The sequence below is a fragment of the Anolis sagrei genome, chromosome 2 (assembly GCF_037176765.1).
Source record: "Anolis sagrei isolate rAnoSag1 chromosome 2, rAnoSag1.mat, whole genome shotgun sequence".
NCBI classification, from domain to species: domain Eukaryota; kingdom Metazoa; phylum Chordata; class Lepidosauria; order Squamata; family Dactyloidae; genus Anolis; species Anolis sagrei.
Window position 1 is genome coordinate 236,306,883 of NC_090022.1, and position 21,499 is coordinate 236,328,381.

General features: G+C 38.5%; 1 protein-coding gene across 1 annotated transcript in view; it reads right to left on the bottom strand.

The window, feature by feature from the left end:
- Positions 1-13,333: 13,333 nt before the first annotated feature.
- CHSY3 (chondroitin sulfate synthase 3) overlaps positions 13,334-21,499 on the bottom strand; it is a 105,034-nt gene continuing 96,868 nt past the window's right edge. Inside the window, exon 3 of the mRNA XM_060762011.2 lies at positions 13,334-18,586. Within this exon, the coding sequence (XP_060617994.2) occupies positions 17,024-18,586 (1,563 nt within the window). The 3' untranslated portion in view covers positions 13,334-17,023. The remainder of the gene's footprint in view (positions 18,587-21,499) is intronic.

Sequence of the window (21,499 nt, forward strand, 5' to 3'; positions counted from 1 at the left end):
TGATCCGATGGTATGAATGGTACATTTTCTCCTGTTTTTGAAAAAAAAGGGAAATGTGTTGGTTCAGTAAATCTTAGAATTAAAACTGTTGTAGTACTTTCATTCTGCTTTAACAACTATGGCTCCATCCTATGGAATTCTGAGATTAGTTTCATGGAGTACTCAAAATTCTCTGCCAGAGAGTTTCAGTGTTTTAATGCAGGAGAATACAGCTTTCTAAATAACAAATTCCAGTGTTTTATATGATGGAGCCATGGTATTTAAAATGGTATTGAACAGTTGTAACTTTGTGGTGTGGATAGATTTTGAGGGTAGCTATCCCAGCTGACACTGGTACTGAGAAGTGTCTAGTACATTTACCCCACCTGGAGTAGTCCACAGAGACACATGGCAGCATTTTATGTGAGGCAGATCTTGTATTTCTTCCAGCTGTCTCATGAAGTAATAACAAGAGAATCCTACAGGATTCCTGAGACTTCATCTAATTCAGCATATTGATTCTCACAGTGGCAAAATGGGAGTCTCATAACATTTGACAGGCGGCATTGAAAATTGAGTGTATTGTTTTATCACACATGTCTTTTGTCATGCAGCAAGCAAACAGAAACATGCCAGTATGGAAACAATCATTTTCACACCATATCTCAAATAGTATTATGGAGTCACTTCAGTGATGCATGATTCCACAAACAGTCTTTCATATTGCTTTGCCCAGTCTTATTCTCCTAACCATTGTCCACCATAGACAGCACATGCATGCCACTTAACACTCTCTTTTTTATACAAAAATTGCACAATTACACAATTTCTTGGAAGTGGAGGATGCTGCCATAATTTTGTAATTGTGACCATGGCAGTTAAGCAATTAAACCAGGGATGGGAGTAGAAGCAGCATTGTTCCTAAGCACCATGTCAGTTTCTTTGTCTGGACACCAGAAATAGAGTGACTTCATGTCCTGGTCAGTTCTGACAGTGAGGACAGGTGTTTGTACATTGATAAATGTTTTTCCTCCTTTTCTTTAATCTCCCCCCTCATCTTTTGCGACATATTTAATATTTGTCATGGTTTAATCTACGAATAATAACTCCACCTCCTTTTTTCTTCTCCCCCCCCCCTCCTGATTTCCCTTTTCTCCTTTTTGTTGTATAAATTGATTTTTTTTAAATAAAAAAGGAGAAACATATATTTTCTTCTGTGCAAAGAATGGTGTATGTGTATTAGCACACAAAAATCTAGTTTTTCCTCCACAGATTGATTTCTGCAGAATACTTTGGGTCTGTGGAATATGTAAAAAAAAATACTGTAGATGAATATTTGTTCCCTCCTGTAGCAGAGAGAAAACTACTTTAATCATCCTTGCAAGGATGAAATTGTCAAGGATTTGCATCCCTAGTTTCAGGAAATGGCTTGTTTCAGCTCAGAATGATTAGGCATGCTTCGTTTCTGGTTCCAAACCCAAACCAACATTCCAGACCTATTATTCTGAATACACATGCTTTACTATACTTCCAGTCAATAACAAAAAGAGATATGGAGCTAGGGACATACATTTTATATTATAATGGGGACATGCAAGAAAACATGCAAAGGTGAGACTATGTGAGGCTGTTCATGTTTGGAATTTTTCCAGAATGGATTCTGTTTTGTTGTAGACGTTTTGAATGCTTTTGATAATATGATTTTACTGGGTTGTTGTGAGTTCTCCAGGCTGTATGGCCATGTTCCAGAAGCATTCTGGAATATGTCCATACATTCCGGAAAACTCACAACAACCCAGTGATTTCGACCATGAAAGCTTTCAACAATATCATTTTAATTCATAAGCTTCCTTAATCTTGGGGAAAAGAGCATTCCTTTCTCACTCCAATAAAAGTGAAAATATGTTTTAATATCTATCTATGGTTGTATGTATTTTTCAAGATGGCTCTCACTGTGATTCCCACCAATGATAGATCAGGATCAACCTTGGCAAACAGACCCCTCATAGCCAACAGAACATATGGAGGTGGGGGGGGGGGTTGATCCTGGATTTAGGGAGCAATCATTCACCCATATCCAGGGAGCACTCTGAACCCAGACAACTATGGATCTGGACCAACCTGGTACACATACCCAACATGACCAACTTTGAATGCTGGTACAGTTTGGGGGAAATTGGACCACAATCTTGGGAATTGCAGTTCACCCACATGCATTTTCTAATGGGTCCATACATTTTTTTATTTATTTAAAAAAAACTACAATTACTATTTCCTATACATAGCATTATGAAAGACCTAACCCAGGCATTTCCAGGTGCCTAAACTAGTGTATAATAAAAGTGAAAATATATTTATATATGGGTGGCTGTGACATCCAGAGAGCAAGCACTATGAATCCCACTGGCAATGGATCTGGACCAAACTTGACACACAAACCTATCATGACCAACTTGAAATACTGGTGGGATTTTGGGGAGGGGAATTAACATAAGATGATGGGCGTTGCAGTTCACCCCACATCCAGAGAGTGCTGTGAACCCCATCGGCGATGGACCAAATTTCACACACAAACCACTATGACTGCATACTGGCAGGGTTTGGAGAAATGGACCTGGGATGATAGGAGTGGTAATTTACCCATATACTTATGCATTTTCTAATTAGGCCATAGAATCCAAAAACAAATAATGACATTTTCTAATAAATAGCATTACAAATTATCTAACTTGGGCATCACTAGGTACCTAAGCTAGTAAATAAATAAACATGATAATGATGGTAACAAATACCACCCCCATCACTACTTCCATGCTGGAGAAAAAATAAGAGAGCCTGCATAATGTAATAGTTTGAGCAGTAGACTAGAATTCTGAAGATCGGGGTTCAATTCCCTGCTTAGCCATGGAAACCAGGAGGTTTCACACACTCTTGGCCCCAGGAAACCCTGTGATAGAGTCACCTTAGAGTCATCATAAGTCAGAAATGATCTGACGGCGCACAATGACAAATTATGCTGACCTCACCCCCTAAGTAGGTTAATAACAATTTAGATATGAACTGCGGAAATTATGAGCATTTTGATTCTCAGTGCAACAACAATTGTCAGTGCAATAATGAACAATGACAATTGGAATGGCTCCTGGAATAATATGCTTTTGGACTGTGTGATCTTAAGTAATTATTTTAAGTGAACTGTTTTAATTATGTGCTTTTAAAGTTTATGTTGTTTTGTTTTTCTATGTATTCAAGGCATCGAATTGTGCCAGTTCCCTTTGGGGTGAGAATATATATATATATATATATATATATATATATATATATATCTCAAACAAACAAATAAACAAATTATTTGTTGTAGAATGGGGCTTTTACCATTCTTGGAAGTTTAAAAAGCCAGGGTATGCCATCACAGCCCAATCACATTTCTCGTTTCAAACCCAATTTCTATTATTCTACTTTTCTTCTTCAACATTGCTCCCTTTGCTGCTATTGCCAAAATTAATTCTATGTTCCATTAGCCCAGAAGACACTAAAGTGCTATAAATATACTGAATTTGTTCTTGGTGCAACCGTCCAAGAAAATCAAGGCTAGCAAGGCAGCACTGGGTATTGCTTAAGAAGGCATTTTGTATGCAAGAAACAGCCCAGCAACTTTGCTTCTGGTATACTCTGCTCAAATCTCCATCATTGAAGGACCTGCCAGAACCTGTACCCTGACTAGCTCTCAAATGTTGCAAAATAATTTACCCTTTTCCATGAGTTGTAAAAGACAGCATATAAAAAGTGCATACCATACAAATGAGGCTGTGCAGGCTGCTTAAAGCATAAAATGTTTATTTAGGAGGACATTACTCCCCAGTGGCAGGGTTGTAAAGGAGTTTTAGAAGTCTTTCCAAGTCTGTGGGGTTTTTTTTAAAAGAGTGCACAACACTTTTCCCCCTATTCGGGGAACTTTATATTGCTCATACTGCTTCCTTGTCTCCGTGTGCTCTTTTAATTTTTCCTCTATGAAGTTTTTCTACTGTGCCAACTGCAGGCCAAACAATTTGCTTCTGCATAGTTTAGTGGCATCAATTAACGGCTGAAACAGTAAAATCAATTTTCCTAAAGTGGGAATAAAGCCTGAGCTTTTCATTCACAAAGTTATGAATCTTTCCTTGATAAGAGTCCAATTCTGAGAAATCCAATTTAGAGCTCAGACATTAAGAGATTGTCATGGGTTATAAGCTAATGGTAAGATTGCAGACTCATCAGGACTTTCATGAAGAAGGATGTGGTGGCACATCATGCCATTCTCTACTGTTAATCTTTTTCTCCTAACTGTAGAAATTAAACACATTTGAAACTAGTTAGCTTGGCTCCTTGGAGTGTTCCTGAGATACGTGTAAATGTCTTTCTAAATATTACATCTGAATTTTCAGGATAGTTAAACATTAGATATAATTATGGAGTGGGGAGGAATCTAAAGATTCAATTGAAGCTGCATTCTGAGCAAAGCGGAATGAAGTTAAAAATCCTCATTTCACTATAATCTATAGACCTACAGGCTCTATCACTGAATCTCAGGTTTGGCTCACATCTTATTCCCTCCCATGGCCAACGAATGCTAAAGTGTATATCTATCTAGATAGAATGGGCCATTGGTATCCATTGAGATTTGGTTCCAGGAACTCTGTGGATACCAGAATCAATGGATGCTCAAATCCCATTATAGACAATCAGGCGGCAAAATTGTGTGCTTTAATATGGAAAATCCAGGTTTGCATTTTAGAGATGATAGGTAGGTAGGTAAGTGAATAGATAGATAGATAGATAGATAGATAGTAGGGATGTGCAATATTTTAGTCATCATAAGTTGGATCACATTTGTATATTCACACTTATGACGCAATTGTTATATTCACACTTATGATGCAATATCTGATGCACAGGCATTGCCTGCATCAAAAACATAAGAATTAAAACTTGCCCAAAACTTTTTTGTTTGTAAAACTCAAAGTCCTCCCAAAGTCAATTTCATTTTCAGTGGAAACAAGCAAAGCAAAACCAAAATATCTGCCATTTCTTTTTAAATTAATGGTCTCTCACCATTAGGAGAGGGAAATAGCATGGAGAAAGCAGACTTTGCTAGGAAAGAGACTGTGGAAGTAGAGAATTCTGGAAAACGTATGGGAAGGTGAGGAGCCCAATGCCAGAGAATTCAAAAGGCCCTCTCCTAAACTACATTTCCCAGAATTCTGCTCAGCATTAGAAAGCCTCATTCAGGATAGGGGAGAGCTATTTTCTCTCCATAGCAGCATTCAGTCAGAGATCCAATAAATTGTTGAATCTGCAAAGAGGAGGACTGACTGGTACTTCTAGTAAGTAAATCTCTGTGCTGAGCTGGGAAGAAATCCCTAAAGTTCTATTGGTTAATATGAGAGACATTCAATGAGATAGCTGTTGTGGCTTTTTTAAAAAAGCTTTAAAATGTTTTTGTCAAAACTTTTTTTAAAATCCCTAAAATCAGAAGATGTATGAATATTTCTGACAGTTGGGGGAAATGCTCCCCTGTTATCTTGTGTCATTGTATAGAAAATTCAAGGGATAGCTCTTGTGGTTTTATTTTTTAAAATTTTGTTTAAATTTTGTGGATAAGTGAAACATTCTGAAACTTGATGGGCTAATTGTGGTAAATGTGTTCTACCATTGTAGTAAGTTTCACCCCAATAGCTGAACAAATGAGGGAGAAAGGAGCACTTGAAGTTCCCCCACTTGCGCAATTATGATAACGAAATAGTGAAATTTCTTTATTGTCATTATAGTAATAAAATTTTACTAACTACACTTTAGGAGCACTTTAGAAATGAAATGCCAGTGCCCCCTAATTTTGTAATGAAATTTGAAACATTTTTTTAATTGATCGCACATGCCAGATTGTTCTGGTACGGCTGTACCAGGAGCTCCAACTTCTTTTTCTTTGAGTGTCTGCATGTATTCCAAGGTTCCATGCATTTTGCAATAAGGCGGCTTCCCTTGATTTGCAATTATAGGGCCAATGACCCATCAATCATCATTAGGTTCTTTAGTTCCGCCCCTTTTCCTGGGTTTAGGAGGGAAAAGGGGACCTCTAGTTCTTTTCACACAGAGAAGCCTTTCGTACAGGACGTGAGTCAGTTCCACCTGTAGAAAGCTTTGTCTTTTACAGCTTTTGCTGGGGGGATCCAGTCCCACAGCTCTACAGCTTTTGCTGGGGGAAATTCAGTCCCACAGCTCTACAGAGAAGCATAGCCTTTGCTGGGGGGATCCAGTCCCACAGCTTTACAGCCAGCCTTCGGTGGGAATTGAAGACCTTCTTTCCTCTTGGAAAGCTACAAAAGGACACTGTTTGGTAAGGACCACTCGCAGTAGCCATAATACAATTTGGACAGGGAGAAGGGGCCCACGCCAGCAGAGCCTAAGACAGATCGCCCAGGTAGAGGTCAAGGATTTCCCTGATAGTAAAGAAACAGTTCATGAAGATAGCTGCCTGTCCCTTGTAGACAAGATTAAGAAAGCCATCAGTTGATTCAAAGCCTTGAAGTATTTGTTTGATTTATTGAAGACCTAAGCACTAATAAAGAACTTTGTTAAACTTTTCAAGTTTTTAAAGACTTTGTTTAGGGAAATCCAAAGGGCCTCTAATCCGAGGCACCCCTGGCGTCCCGTTGGGCATACAGAACACATCCTGTCTACTGACTCTTTCACAGGCGCAGCGCGTGACAGCACAGAGATAGATAGATAGATAGATAGATAGATAGATAGATGATATAGAATATGATATGCTCAAGAAGTGGATGCTAAAATCTGTGGATATTGAAGCCAACCATATACTTGAGGATTGGATATTATACTCTTTTGGTGTAAAGAGGATTTTAATTCACAAAAGCTCATCCTGGGAAAAAAAATCTATTCGTTAAAGTTCATTTTGTTTTCTTTCTTTTCATGGTGAAGTTTACTTATCTAGTTGTTTTTCTATTTAATGAGCCCTATATTCTCTAACATTTTTTGTTTTTTATTCATTCATTCAAATAGACATATATTTGTGTTTGTTTCATACAGTGCAATACTTTCCAGCTATCAGTGCTCCATAATCATTTCTCAAATAATATTTTTAAGGTGTCACAATCTTCTATTTAAACAGTACATATAGAGGTATCATGGACTCTCACTTACTATCCGCTTCCTCGTTGTCTAGTCTTATAGGATCCTCTATATAAAATTTTAGTTTAATTTTACATTGAGATGTTGAATCATTGGTTGCCATTCATTAACAAAATTCTCTAATATTTCTCATCTTAATAGTACAATTGTTTTCTCCATTATCAGTAAATCTGTAATGTATTTTTCCCATTCTTCTAAAGGACATATCTCTGAGGTTTTCCAATATCTAGCATACACTATTCGAGCTGCCACTATCATGTAAAACAAAATTTTTCCAAATTTCCTATCTAGTTCTTCATCAGACATGTTCAAAAGGTACATTTTTGGTATCCTTTTGAAGTTTGTGTTTAATATCTTTTCGAAATATACATGAATCTGTTTTGAGTCATTGTTTACTTCACTGCAAGTCCACCATGTGGGGTAAAATGTGCCTTTTTCTTTCCCACATTTCCAACATTTGTCAGTGCAATTATATATCTTGGCTCGTCTAACATTTTGAAAATGAAAACCAGGATATATATGGCCAAAGCTACATCTGAGCATGGTCAAGATTGAAAAAAAAAATAAGGAGGAAGAAAACACAAGCAATGGGTACCTGCAGAAGTTGCTTTTGCCTGGGTTTACAGGAAAGGGTAATTTCCTAACCCTAACTCTAACCTTATCCCTCCTGAGTCATCTGAGGGCAAACAGAAATTTAAGAACTTCTCATGGTTCCACTACAGACAGATCAGAGAATTGTTTTGGAAAGACAAAGATGTGGGTTTTGAAGATAAGAAGATGATTTGGAATAAAATAATAAAAACAGAAAATAAATTAAATACAATCATTTACAAAAAGTTATTGGAATGGGCCACCGAAACTGAGCAAATCAAGGACTGTATGATAAAATGGGTGGCAAATATAGGCCACCCAATTAAATTGGAAAAATGGTAAAAGATTTGGAACAACTTTTGCATTTTGAAGTCCATTTTCACCATCCAAAGTAAACCAAAGAGGGAAGCAGGAAAAAGGGTAGAACAAGACAGAGACAAAGGGACATTTGTTGTTTCTGAAAAAGTCCGATGACTGAGGATTGGGATCGTCCTTGACAAATCAGGACAATTGAAAAATATATCAGTCTTTTTTTTGATGAGCCCTGGAATTTGCCATGTGAGGGCAATGTTTTTGGTGTGTGTGTGTGTGTGCGCGCCTTTCCATTGATTCTGACCTATGGTGCCCCTAAGGTGAACCTATACAATGTTTTATCATCCAAATGTAGTCAGAAGAGGTTTACTATTGGCTTCCTCTGAGGCTGAAAGAGTATGACTTGCCCAAAACCACCAAGTGGGTTTCCATGATCAATTCATTTCATCTGGAATTTTTTCGAAATCACACATAAATGGGAAAATGCATCTGAATGGGCTTACGGATAAACACCGCAGATCAGGAATAAATCAACGAACCCTTCCTTATTGTAGCAATACTACTTTGCATTGTTAAAGTTCATACTCATTAAAATGCATCTGTTTTAAAAATGAGTCAATTGTACTATTCCAGAGCATAAAACAATCTCTGGAAGCTTTGCTGCATGAGAGGGTTTTTTTCCTACACCTAAAGATGAGTAAGGAGTTTGAGTCTGTTTGCCTTTATTAGGATTCTTGGCTGAACAGAAAAAGGATGGGATGAAGTAATAGCATCCATGAGACTATTAAATTGTTGTGTCAGGCAAATGGAAACTATTTGCAAAAGAAATAGAACTCAATTCAGCAAAGCATTCAATTTAATATGGCAGTGATTTCATTAAACCAAGACCAAAAATACTGTTTTAGTTAAGGTTTGTGAGGAAACTAATAGAGCAAAGACCAGAGAGCAGGAAAATTTGGGAATGTGGTTTTAAAGAGTGACTCATGGAAATCTAGAGAATTATTCAAGTAACCAGAGATGGTCAGGAAAACAAATGAAGGAGAGCAGGAAAGCTTGGCAAGAACAAATGACATATCCCGCTTGAGCATTTGCTATCATGTGAAGTGCTGCTATTATTTTGTGCGAGATGTTTTGCTTCCAAATTAAACTTTTCATTATAGGGTGATTTCATAGTCTTGTTCAAACCTCAGGGGAAGAGGGACCTCGCTTTTCCTTAGCTGCTGCTTCCAGAAACCTGCAGGGAAGTCATTTGGCTAATATCAGTAGGGCTTGTGTATTTCATTAAGGAACCCTCACTTTTTTATTCTCATAAATTGAGCACTGTTGCAAAAGTTGGCACTGCTGGTGGCATCTCTTTGTCTGATTTTGGAACTCTGTTAAAATGACAAGAATCTAAAACCCCACAACTTTTGTTCCCATTTAAATACCGGCAGTCCCGGAATTACAAACATCTGACTTACAAACAACTCAGAGTCAAGAATGGGGGTGATACAACAGGAAGTGGAAGAAATCTACCCATGGGAAGGGCAATTGGGAAGGGAGTCTCCACTAAAACTTTATTGCCAATCCCAGTTGCCACAATAAGCCAACTTTTTCAAAATCTACTTATTATAGGGCCCAAAACTGAAGTGAAAACTTCTGAACAGGGGAAAAAGGGGGCCAAACAAACAACACTGGGGTGTTAACCCTTTCCTGTGCTATCCAAGGCTAGTACAGGCAATCCCCAAGTTACAAACAAAATAAGCTCTTATATGGTATTCATATAAGAGCTGGTTTGGGATAATGGTGGATGCATTTAGCCCAAATTGTTTTCTTCTGGCCTTTGTCAGGGCTTTTTCAAGCAAAGAAGTTAGAGAAAAGCCTCCAAACCCAAAATAGCCTGTTGTTACCAAGGGAAAAAAAGCAAATTGTGGGATATTACTGAAACACTGCTGCATTGCTATGAATATTCTGCCTCTGCTCAAATGTTCTCTCTTTTGGGGCTGTTAGAAGAAGAAGAAGCAAATAAATGACAAACATTAAATAAGCACAGTTTAAGAAAAAGTAGTGAAGTGAGCATGGAAAATGAAGGAAGCAAACCAAGTGTGACTAACTATAGCTATTGAAGTTTCTCGTCATCAAGTTTGTATGTCTCAGTGATCCCATTAATACATATATTATCTATATTATAGGTAACTATGAAGGGAAATTAGAAGCATATTTATATTTTTATTTTGGTTTGGTTTGCTGGGAGGTACTGGTTTCAAAGCACTTTGGAAACCAGGTGTTTAATTTATTAACATACTAAGTGAATGTTGGCATAATACTCACAAGGTTAAGTCCACAGGAGCTCCAAGTGAGGTTATGCCAAGTAGCCTCAACTTCTGATGGTATAGTGGTACATACTGGCTACAATCCTACATGTTCTTGCTGTGGCATGAGGCTCCACCAGCATGTGAAACCTGCACAAGCAATCACTACTTGAGTGCAACACTAATCAGAGGGTAACATCTTCACTGTGCTGTATAATGATTGCTTCCTGGGCAAGCACTGATCTCTCTTGGCTACTAATTGTCTATAAAGGTCTGTTCCAGAAGCAACCTGATTGGTTGTGCACTTGGAGGAATGTTACACAAAGTGTCATACAGGCATGAGTCAATGTCTGTGTATGTAACCAACAAGATTTCAGCCTGCACTTGTATGTATGGCAAATACAGTGTTCCCCCACTTATTGCAGGGGTCCCGTTCCAGGACCCCCCCCCCCCCCCCGCAATGTAAGGACACTGTATTTATTTTAAGATTTTTACATTACTTTAGCCAGGGAGGCAGGCCTTCCCCACCACACGCCTCAAGCTGTCGCACTGCCGGGGTCCTTCCACCTCCGAAGCACGCAGGCAGCAGCAGGCCAGGGAGGCAGGACTTCCCCGCTGTGCTTTGGGACGCCGCTCTGCCAGACAGTGGGGGAAATCTCAGGCAAAGAAGGCCTCACGGGTAACTCTAGGATAACCATGAAACACCATGTCTGCAGTAAGTGAACTGTGAGGCACGGAGGGAACACTGTAAAGCCATCTGTAATGAGAGGAGCCCTCGGTGGCACAGTGGGTTAAGGCAGGACTGAAGACTGACAGGTTGCAGGTTTGAATCTGGGGAGAGCGCAGATGAGCTCCCTCTGTCAGCTCCGGCTCTCCATGCAGGGACATGAAAGAAGCCTCCCACAAGGATGGTGCAACATCAAAAACATTCTGGCGTTCCCTGGGCAATGTCTTTGCAGACAGCCAATTCTCTCACACCAGAAGCAACTTGCAGTTTCTCAAGTCGCTCCTGACACACAAAAAAATCTGTAATGAGCAAACTTTTGTATGTACAGTAAAATGGGTGCATTTATAATTTTCAAAAGCACATCTCTAACCCTCAAAATGCTTGTGTGAAAATTGGACACAATCAGTGTTTTACACTTTTCATTATATCTATGCTGATCATTTAATGTAGTTTCAAACTGGTTTTGAAGAAAGTGGATTTGTTGTGTAAATAGAAAATCTACATAGAAAATCTTGGAACCTGTTTGAAGCCTGAATGATGATTACACAAATTACAGGGCAGTGTGCACATTAACTGCTTTCTTTCTTGAGTTTTCGTGGGAGTTTGTTGTCTGGCTCCCTGAGTTTGAAGGTCACTGTAGATGGGCCATAAACTTATTCCAGTAAATGGTTGTTTCTTTAGCTTATCTTCCTGAAACATGGATAGTGCCAGGCACTTAGAAAGGCCAATATAGAGTGCATTGTTCTTGTAAAAACAAATATCATACAATGCAAGTCCCGAAGTAATGTGGTGTCCCCCTTACTAATCTGTTGCTCTTTCTGTTCTCTCTTTAGCTGTTGTAGTATCAGAACAAAAATATTTTGTTCCTTGATATCATAAGTCTCTGTTGCCATATTTCAGATGTCTCCAAAAAAGAGAACACTTTTGCCTGGTTGTTAGGTCTCCATTATATAACATTGGAATGGGGTCCTCCATGTTTCAGTTTCATGCGAAGTTGCAAACACGATTTTTAAAATTATCATTCCATTTCCCAAGATTGGTTGTGTGTAGTGTTCCCTTGGATTTAATGTGGCCTCCAAACCTGTCACCATGCCACCCATACTAGCTCAAACTTGGTGGTTTTTTCTTAAACAAAAAAGACTCCCTGTGCACTCCAGAGCGTGTGGGGCAAGTTTTTTCTAAATTCCCTCTCTTTGAGTCATTTTATCTGGAGAAAACCTGAGAAAAAAAGTTTTCCCCAAAGCCACAGTGATTTGGGAACACTTTATTTCCTGTGCCAAACATGTCTTCTTACCCTGGAATCTCCCTGTGTGATCATGAAGATGCGAAGACCTGTTTAATTCGAGTTGAAAAAAGATTGTATAAGACATAATGAAATGAGGCTCTCTGTAGTGGTTGAACATGCAGCCCCTATACACCAAGAAATTTCCTGTATGCATTTACATATGTAGCATATAGTGTATCTGAGCCTGATGCCCCTGCCAATCCTCACCAGGCAGCAGCCACTGCAAGTGACAGGAGTCTGTTCTTCTCTCAGTCAGGAAGCAGTTGACTGCCATTCCCAGCCTCCCCATTAGTAATATACAGTACAATAGTTAAATCAGTCTCTACCACACTTTCCCCTCATACCGGTTTGCTCATGGGAGGAAGACAGAAACATCAGTCAACTGCCTCCCAGTTGTCAGAGGCACAAATCTCTGTTGTTCACAGTGATTGATGTTTGCTGGTATGTGAGGTTTGGGGACTTTCTACGTATTCCCTAAACTAGTAAACATATAAGGATCATGAACATGAGTCATAATTGTTTAACTCTAGGTTACATATTTGTAACTTTCTAAGTGAATTCCAGCCTTTCTTAGTAATGATGTATTATTTGAGTACATCTCCACAATCTGGAGTATGTATTATTATACATGGAATGTGTCACTGACCAGAATTTGACATTAGAAACTTAAGAAATGATGCCTGAACAAGGGATTTGATGAAATGAAAAAACAATAATATAAAATTAATTTACCAGTGATAGAAATGTCTAATCCTTAACATAATTATCTGGAGACCGGTTTTACCTCATTACCAAAAGTTGTGACTCTTCTGGTGCAACCCTTGTTCATTTAGGTGTACTTAGGCATGACAAAATTCTCAATAAACTTCATTCAGTGTGACGATGTTATCATTAGAAAGCATCTCCCCGCATAAATCTGGCAGCCCAGTTTATCTGAGAAGAGTTACTCCAAAGACAATATAATATTTTATAACAAACATTTATATTCCAGTTTGTAACAAAGTAATCCATCATATAAACAAATGAATTGGTCATACACTAAATAAATATCTCTAAATACTAAGAACTAACGTATTGTTTCTCTATTACAGGACCCGATCCGGCAAGTCCTCTATACACAAAACCCCCTCTGCAGTCACCAAGTTAAGTTCCATCTTCTTTTATGTAATTTAGTCTCAGCAAACAATGTTAATTTAGTTCCAGGCCAAGTACAAATATTCAACATTTTTATGCAGGAGAAGTTAAGTCGGATTTCCAGGATTCATTTCTTCTTCTTCTTCTTTGCTGCTGCAATGGCCAGTGTGAGTTTACTTTCTTCCCATAATGTATACAGTTAAGTGACATTTTAAAAACATAGATTTAAGTTACAAATAATATCTGGATTTTCAAACAACAGCCATGTTTGGCTGGATAAGGTCAAGTGTGACAACACAATAACAACAGATGTACTCTCAACAGGAAAGATTTTGGTTTCCATAGGCATTTCTGTTATGTTGCTTTCACTTTATCAATAACTGGGGAGAAAAAGAATTCAGAGAGACAAATACAATTTTGGGTTTTTCTAACATCCCAAATATTTCTAAAATTATGAGAACTGATTGTTTCTACACTGTATATAATAAAAATGTTGCATTTAGATTTGATTTCTCTCAAGGGTAGACTTTTTTGGCATAGTACACTCCCCCCCCCCCAACCCCCGGGTACCCTTTATGTACATAAAGATTTGGAAAAGTGGCCAAAATGGTTTTACTCCGTATGCTAAGAGTAGAGCATGGGCACAAACTACAGATGTCAGTTCACTTATTACAGCATCAATCTTCGTTTCATTAATGGCCCTTCTACACTGCCAAATAAAATCTAGATTATCTGCTTTGAACTGAATTACATGGCAATATTGACTCATATAATCCAGTTCAAAGCAGATAATGTGGATTTTCTGATTTGATAATCTGGACTATATGGTAGTGCAGAAGAGGCCTAAGGTACATTGAGAAGGTACATAGAGAAGCTGGCAGCATCATTGTAACTAATCCAAATATCCTGCAACTCTTGAACACAACATTGAAAATGAAAGGAGCTGTAAATATTTGGTACCACTGGGAACAATTTACTATACTTAGCTTTGAATCAAAACTAATTACATTTGCAATGGAATCTGTTCATGCATAAATGGCTATACTGTGATTGTGTGCAAGGGTATGGTACACTACATGAAAATGAAGTAGGACCAGGGAACAGCAAAAAAAAAAAAAAAAAAAGATCAACATGGCAGTAGTAAATACTGAAGAGCGGGATCACAGATCCTCAATACTATGAAAAGAAAGAATGCTTAAAATATGGAAGGAAAATCTTTTGGATTTTGTTCAGAGGAAATATAGTTCCATCCTCAGTTTTCAAATCTATCCACATCTTTCTTCAACACAAGCACCACTGCTTTAGGGAATGGCTTCCTAGTTGCAAACTATGCTGGCTTGGAAACTACATTCTGATGAATGATTTCCAGCAGAGTTGGTGCAAAAATTTCACTGCCTAAGGCAAAGGCAAAGTAGCAAGACCCTTGTTAAGATGCTCAAAATGACAAGATTGGCAGCTATTTCAAGTGCTTACAGGACACTGAAAGCAGCAGGAGACAGTGAAGGCCACAGTACCTGACCAGCTATGTTCTCCAACACTGTTTAACATTGGCATGTTAAACAGGCAGCATCTACTGCTTGAAGCAGGCAATTGATTCTGCTTAACTGCAGAGGTAAACCTATCATTTTTAAACGTTCTGAGAAGAACAAATGCTTTGATGCCTATGGCTAAAAGTCAGATAGCCATTTGTTAAGAGTTAGACCCACTATATTATATGAATGTACTTCTGAGTGGGATGTATAGAATTGCAATTTAATGCACCTCACCAGTCTTAGCTAATTCAAGGGCCCAAATTGAAGGCTTATGGAAATAATTTCAGAAATGATCACAAGCCCAAAGAAAGTTACTTTTACCTCCAGATGTGTTGTTCTCCTCAATGATGATGACTTTGAATGGGAAGTTCTTCCCTTGTATGGAAACCCTGATGGGAATTCTCATTTTTGAAGATTTCTGGTTGATAGAGAAAAGCTCTCTTATTCAAAATCCTCATTATCCACATAAGGAGAGTGACAGAATGGGGTTGGTGGGAGGCAGGACTAGTGCAGTTCTCTCTCTGTTCCCTCTCTGTGAGATGACAGAACACACTTAGAATATGACTGCATAGGGCTTTAGTTAGGAGATAAATTATGACATATTTCAACTTGCATTGTAAGATTTTCTTTCCTTAAAAATAATAAATATTATTTCCTTGCTATTTTTGTTTTACAGTGTATTTCTGATTGCATTATACCATATTTGTACTGGGGTATGTGTTATGAATTCATTGCAAAAATTCAATCAAAAAGAACTTAAGGAAGAAGTCATTAACTGTATTGTAACATGCTTATAATCTGAAGTGACCATACCTTCATCTTTTACCAAAAAGAAAAAAATGACATTTTGGTTTCAAAAGTAATTGCTCTTTCAGTACTCCATCAATACACTAGGACATTTTGGGACTCTTCTGAGAGAGAGAGAGGTCTTAACATCATCCATTTCCTATAAATCATCACTAATATAAATATATTGGCAGGAACTTTGACCAGCAATAGTAATTTCATAGTTAAATAATTACATTTTTTCTTAACAAGGACTGAGTCAGAGTATCAATATCAATGCACAATTATAAAAAGACAATATTAAGTACCCTTTATTTCCCTTTGTATCAAGTGCAGTCTTTATGAAAGGAACAAAATAGAAAATTATTTATATATTAGAGGCTCATTCTACACAGAGACAAAGCAACATATTGTCTCCTTGAAAAAAGAGAATATGTGATGTCTGTATTTTTATTATAAATAACCATGTTCTGTTATGATTTCTTCTTGCTAGTAAATTAAGGACATTGGTTCAGAAACCTTTTCCACATATGCAAATATCTGACTAAGTCATGTTTCCTGAAGAAAACAGTCCAGTTGCATTTAGTGTAGACAGTTATTGAGGAGGTCATTTTAACACAACATTTAATGTTCTTGGTAGCCAGTACCATTGCACTTTAAAAAGAAATCCTCAGTTTGTGTGTGTTTTCCTCTCTTTTTTTTCTAAAAAATAGAGATATAGTCAGTCATCTGTAAAAAAAATTGTAAAGATGGAGAGTAATACTGTTTTATTTTAGTCCTCATATAAATTATAAACCCCAAGGTTGCTGGAGTCTCTTTCCCAGAGGAAGCATAAAGCACTTTTGTGGTACCTTCAGCAGAAAATATCTGTATCACATTAAGTTTGACAAACACAATCAAGATTGATATTGCATCCTGAAGCCCGAAGAGAACATTCTTCTGATGTGGTCCGCATGATGGATGTGCTCTGTGGGATTGCTTGATTGCCATGGTTTCACTCAAATTTATAGATCAAAGTGAACAGAAAGACACCACACCTCTCAATTCAGTAGGAATCTGTAATGTTCCTGACAGCAGACTCTGTTCATTTGAGGTCACAGACACATCCTTTGGAAGACAACGGGGAGTTTAAGAATGCAACAACAACAACAAAAGCAGTAATGAGGTAACCTCCCTCAGGAAGGCAGAATAAGTTAGAATGTCAGGAGAAAGTTCGATTGTACCTGACACCTAAATGTTTTTCTAGCCAAATTTCAGCTAGTTGGGTAGCAGAGGCAAATGTACTTGCTTTGGATCCCAAACACATCTTGTATTGTTTAGGATCTAGGTTGGGATCACAATGTACTGGATGGAAAACATGCACAACACCCACTTCTTGGCTTCGAAATGCCTTTAGTCCAGAGGTTATTACTTTAGTAAAGAGGTCCACATCCTCAAGCCCCCAGCCTTGTATTGAGGTATCAAATCCACCAACATTCACAAGGTCACTTTTGTAAATACAGGTGATTCCAAAACCATAGTCTCTCCAAAATCCAGTTTTCTTTGTGAAAACAAAATTACTGTCTGCTGGAGGGTTGCCTCCATAAGTTACTTTGGGGTCATACTGACTAAAAATTATAGGATAATAAACCTGCTGCCCTTGAATGGTGTTGGCTCTACACCGCTGGAGAAAATCAGGGGTGAATATTAGGTCAACATCACAGAACAGAAGCAAAGTGTCATTGTCAAACTGAGAAGAAGCTGTTTCAAGACCCAAACCTCTAGAGAAAGGTCCTGTCATAGGAATAATGGTCATATCTGCCATAGGATATTTACTGCGATATTTACTCATTAACTCTGTGTGTTTACTGGAATCCTGACCAGTCTCAGAGTTAAAGAGGATAATTGCCAGCTTTACATTTTGCTTCGAGATAAGGCAAGTCTTTTCAAAGTTCTCCATAAATCTCTGGAAAGTATCATATCTCCCTGTGAGAGGCACAAGAATGTGAATCTTCTTGTCACTGTTTCCTTCTATATCTTTGGTGCCTTGGAATGATGAAAAAATCTTCAGGGAATTAGAAAGAAAGGAGAAAGACTGCATGTCACCATTTACATTTTCGAGGAGGTTTCTTACATCCAGTTCTTCTTCTTCTCTAAAAAATGGTTTACTAAATAACTGCTGAAGGTACGCATGCCGTCGAACTGGAACAGTAACTTTTCTTCCTTTATGCCTTTTATATAAAAGAAGCAAATCCAGAATGTATTCCACACCATGGAGAGGGTCAACCCTGCGGTACCCATACTGTATTTCATTGAAGTCAATGAGCCTTCCTCTAGATTTAGAGTTCTCATTGATCACTTCCATTACCTGCATGACAGTGTCATCAAGTGCTGCCCGCATGATGCTGTTAATGTTCTGTCTAGGTGGTTGATTCTCAGCCACAGAATAAAGAAGCTTTTCAGTTAGGAAGTCCCATTCAATTACTTCATTCCTGTCCCGTGGCTGGAAGCGATTGAAAGATGGCATCATTCCCAGAAGCTGATCGTCTTTGCTCATTTCATCACTACTGAGCTTGCTCATGAGGGCACTTTCCCTATGAAGCTGAATGGAGCGGTAACGCAATTCTGAAATTTTACGAGTCAATATATAATTGTGAAGCCTATACTGATAGGCTGGTCTTTTATTTGGATGAAGTGTAATTGCATTGTGAATTTTGCTGTTGTGAAGATCTTGTATGTATCCCTTTCTGTTGTGTTCATAGTTTTCATGGAACAACTGCTGCATCTAGAAAACAAGAGAATAAACACTATTAGGTGGCTCTAAGCAAAAAGAGATAAGTAAACACTAGCTAAATCACATTATTATAATGTAATTTTGTGTTTCTTCAGGAGATCAAATATAATCCCCCTCCCCCAATGATTTATCTTCCATTTGTATTATTCATGTAAGATAGAGAAGTTTGGCTGAAAAACAGAGACAGAGTGTAAAAGAGGAGAATGGTAAGAAGAGAACTTTTACTCTAATAAAAGTTTCAACAGCCAACTAGTCAGTTCTTATAATGGGAAAGCAATATGCCAAGCACATTTTAATTGAATTTTCCATGGTCCGTCTCGCCCAGATGCTGAGAACAGCATTTTAGAATTTCAGAATTAATCCCAGGATCTTCCCTATGCAACATGCATACTTGATCTCTGTATTATAGCTCTAGTTAAGACCCACTGAAGCTGAACTGGCTACAGCTTAATCCAAGTTCATTACACCAGGGAATATGTACTTAAAATAAGTTATATTTCTGCACAGGTATGCTTAGCAAAGGTTATACTGCGGAAACAGAAGAACGGCCTGCCTCAGGGGAGCGTGCTCGCTCCATCCATGTTCAACATCTACACAAATGACCAGCCACTGCCAGAAGGGACAGAGAGCTTCAGCTATGCTGATGATCGTGCCATTACCACTCAAGCAGGGATCTTTGAGATGGTTGAACAGAAGCTCTCCGAAGCTCTAGGTGCTCTAACTGCCTATTACAGGAAAAACCAATTGATCCCTAATCCATCTAAAACACAGACATGTGCCTTTCACCTTAAGAACAGACAAGCATCCCAAGCTCTGAGGATTACCTGGGAAGGAATCCCACTGGAGCATTGCAGCGCACCCGAATGCCTGGGAGTCACTCTGGACCGTTCTCTGACCTACAAGAAGCACTGCCTGAACATCAAACAAAAAGTGAGTGCTAGAAACAATATCATATGAAAGCTGACTGGCAGAACCTGGGTATCACAACCAGATACAGTGAAGACATCTGCCCTTGCACTATGCTACTCTGCTGCTGAGTACGTATGCCCAGTGTGGAACACATCTCACCATGCTAAAACAGTGGATGTGGCTCTTAATGAGACATGCCGCATTATCACAGGGTGTCTGCGCCCTACACCACTGGAGAAATTACACTGCTTAGCCGGTATTGCACCACCTGACATCCGCCGGGAAGTAGCAGCCAATAGTGAAAGGACCAAGGCAGAGACATCTCCAGCTCTTCCCTTATTTGGGTATCAGCCAGCACGTCAACGACTTAAATCAAGAAATAGTTTTCTTAGATCTACAAAGACACTCGCTGGAACACCTCAGCAAGCGAGAGTTCAAAAGTGGCAGGCTCAAACCCAGCACCTCAATCCGTGGGTGATACCAGATGAGAGACTCCCCCCTGGGCACACAGAAGACTGGGCAACTTGGAAGGTGCTGAACAGACTGCGCTCTGGCACCATGAGATGCAGAGCCAATCTTAAAAAATGGGGCTACAAAGTTGAATCCATGACATGCGAGTGTGGAGAAGAGCAAACCACTGACCACCTGCTGCAATGCAACCTGAGCCCTGCCACATGCACGATGGAGGACCTTCTTGCGGCAACACCAGAAGCACTCCAAGTGGCCAGATACTGGTCAAAGGACATTTAATCAGATACCAAGTTTGCAAAATTTGTGGGTTTTTTATCTGTTTGTTTGTTTTGTTCTGTTAGAAATCTAATTCAATGTTCTGGTTGCAATGACACGATAAATATAAATAAATTCTAGTAGTATGCAGTAAGTTACATGATGACCTATAATTAGGAGTGACTCATTATATTTATAAAGAAAGCATATAACTTTTTGTCCATTAAAGCAAGGAAGGGGAATATATGGACTCACAGATATTTATGGATTACAGCTTCCATTATCTTTTTACCACAGACCATGCTGGCTATGGATGATGGAAGCTGCAGTTCAGGAACATGTATAGGACCAGAAGTACCCCAACCTTATTGTAGTGATGTCTTTTGTAAATGGAAAAGTATTTCATCATCATATAAGATCACAGTCTGCAGACACTAAAACCCTATTTCTCTAACCATTCTTTAAAACAATGGTTCTCAACCTGGGGTCCCCAGATGTTTTTGGCTTTCAACTCCCAGAAATCCTGACAGCTGGTAAACTGGCTGAGATTTCTGGGAGTTGTAGGCCAAAAACATCTGGGGATGCCAGGCTGAGAACCACTGCTTTAAAAGGTCAATCATGGTGTAGTAGAGTATTTGTTCAATCTTTCCCCCACATTCTCTGAGTGTATTAAAAAAACACAGGATCAAATACAAAAGACAAATCTTTATATCAAGGATGTGTTGATAATTATGCCAAGTGATGGCCAACAGCCCAAAGTGAACTGACATTTCTGGTTCATCACCACTTTTCCTGATGTAGTGAGTACTTTCCCTAAATACACAGAATATACTATTCAATTTTTAAATATGGTTTGATAGAAGGGAAGTGTGTCTTAGAATTGAAGAAATACCATAATTAAGTTATGCCAGGGGTCCCCAAACTAAGGTTCATGGGCCAGATGTAGCCCTCCAAGGTCATTTACCCAGCCCTCATGTTAAACTTTAGACTTAGGGTTGCCCTAAGTCTGAAACAACTTGAAAACACACAAAAACAACAGTCATAATTAATTTGATTAGTATAGGTACCCTCTACACTGCCATGTAAAATCCAGGATAGCTGCTTTGAACTGGATTATATGGCAGTAAAGACTCATATAATCCAGTTCAAAGCAGATAATCTGGATTATATGATTTGATAATCTGGATTATATGGTAGTGTAGAAAGTGTGTAATAAAGCTAATATTCATCTTTATATGGAGTTCCATTGCAAGTTAGATTCTTGTCAGA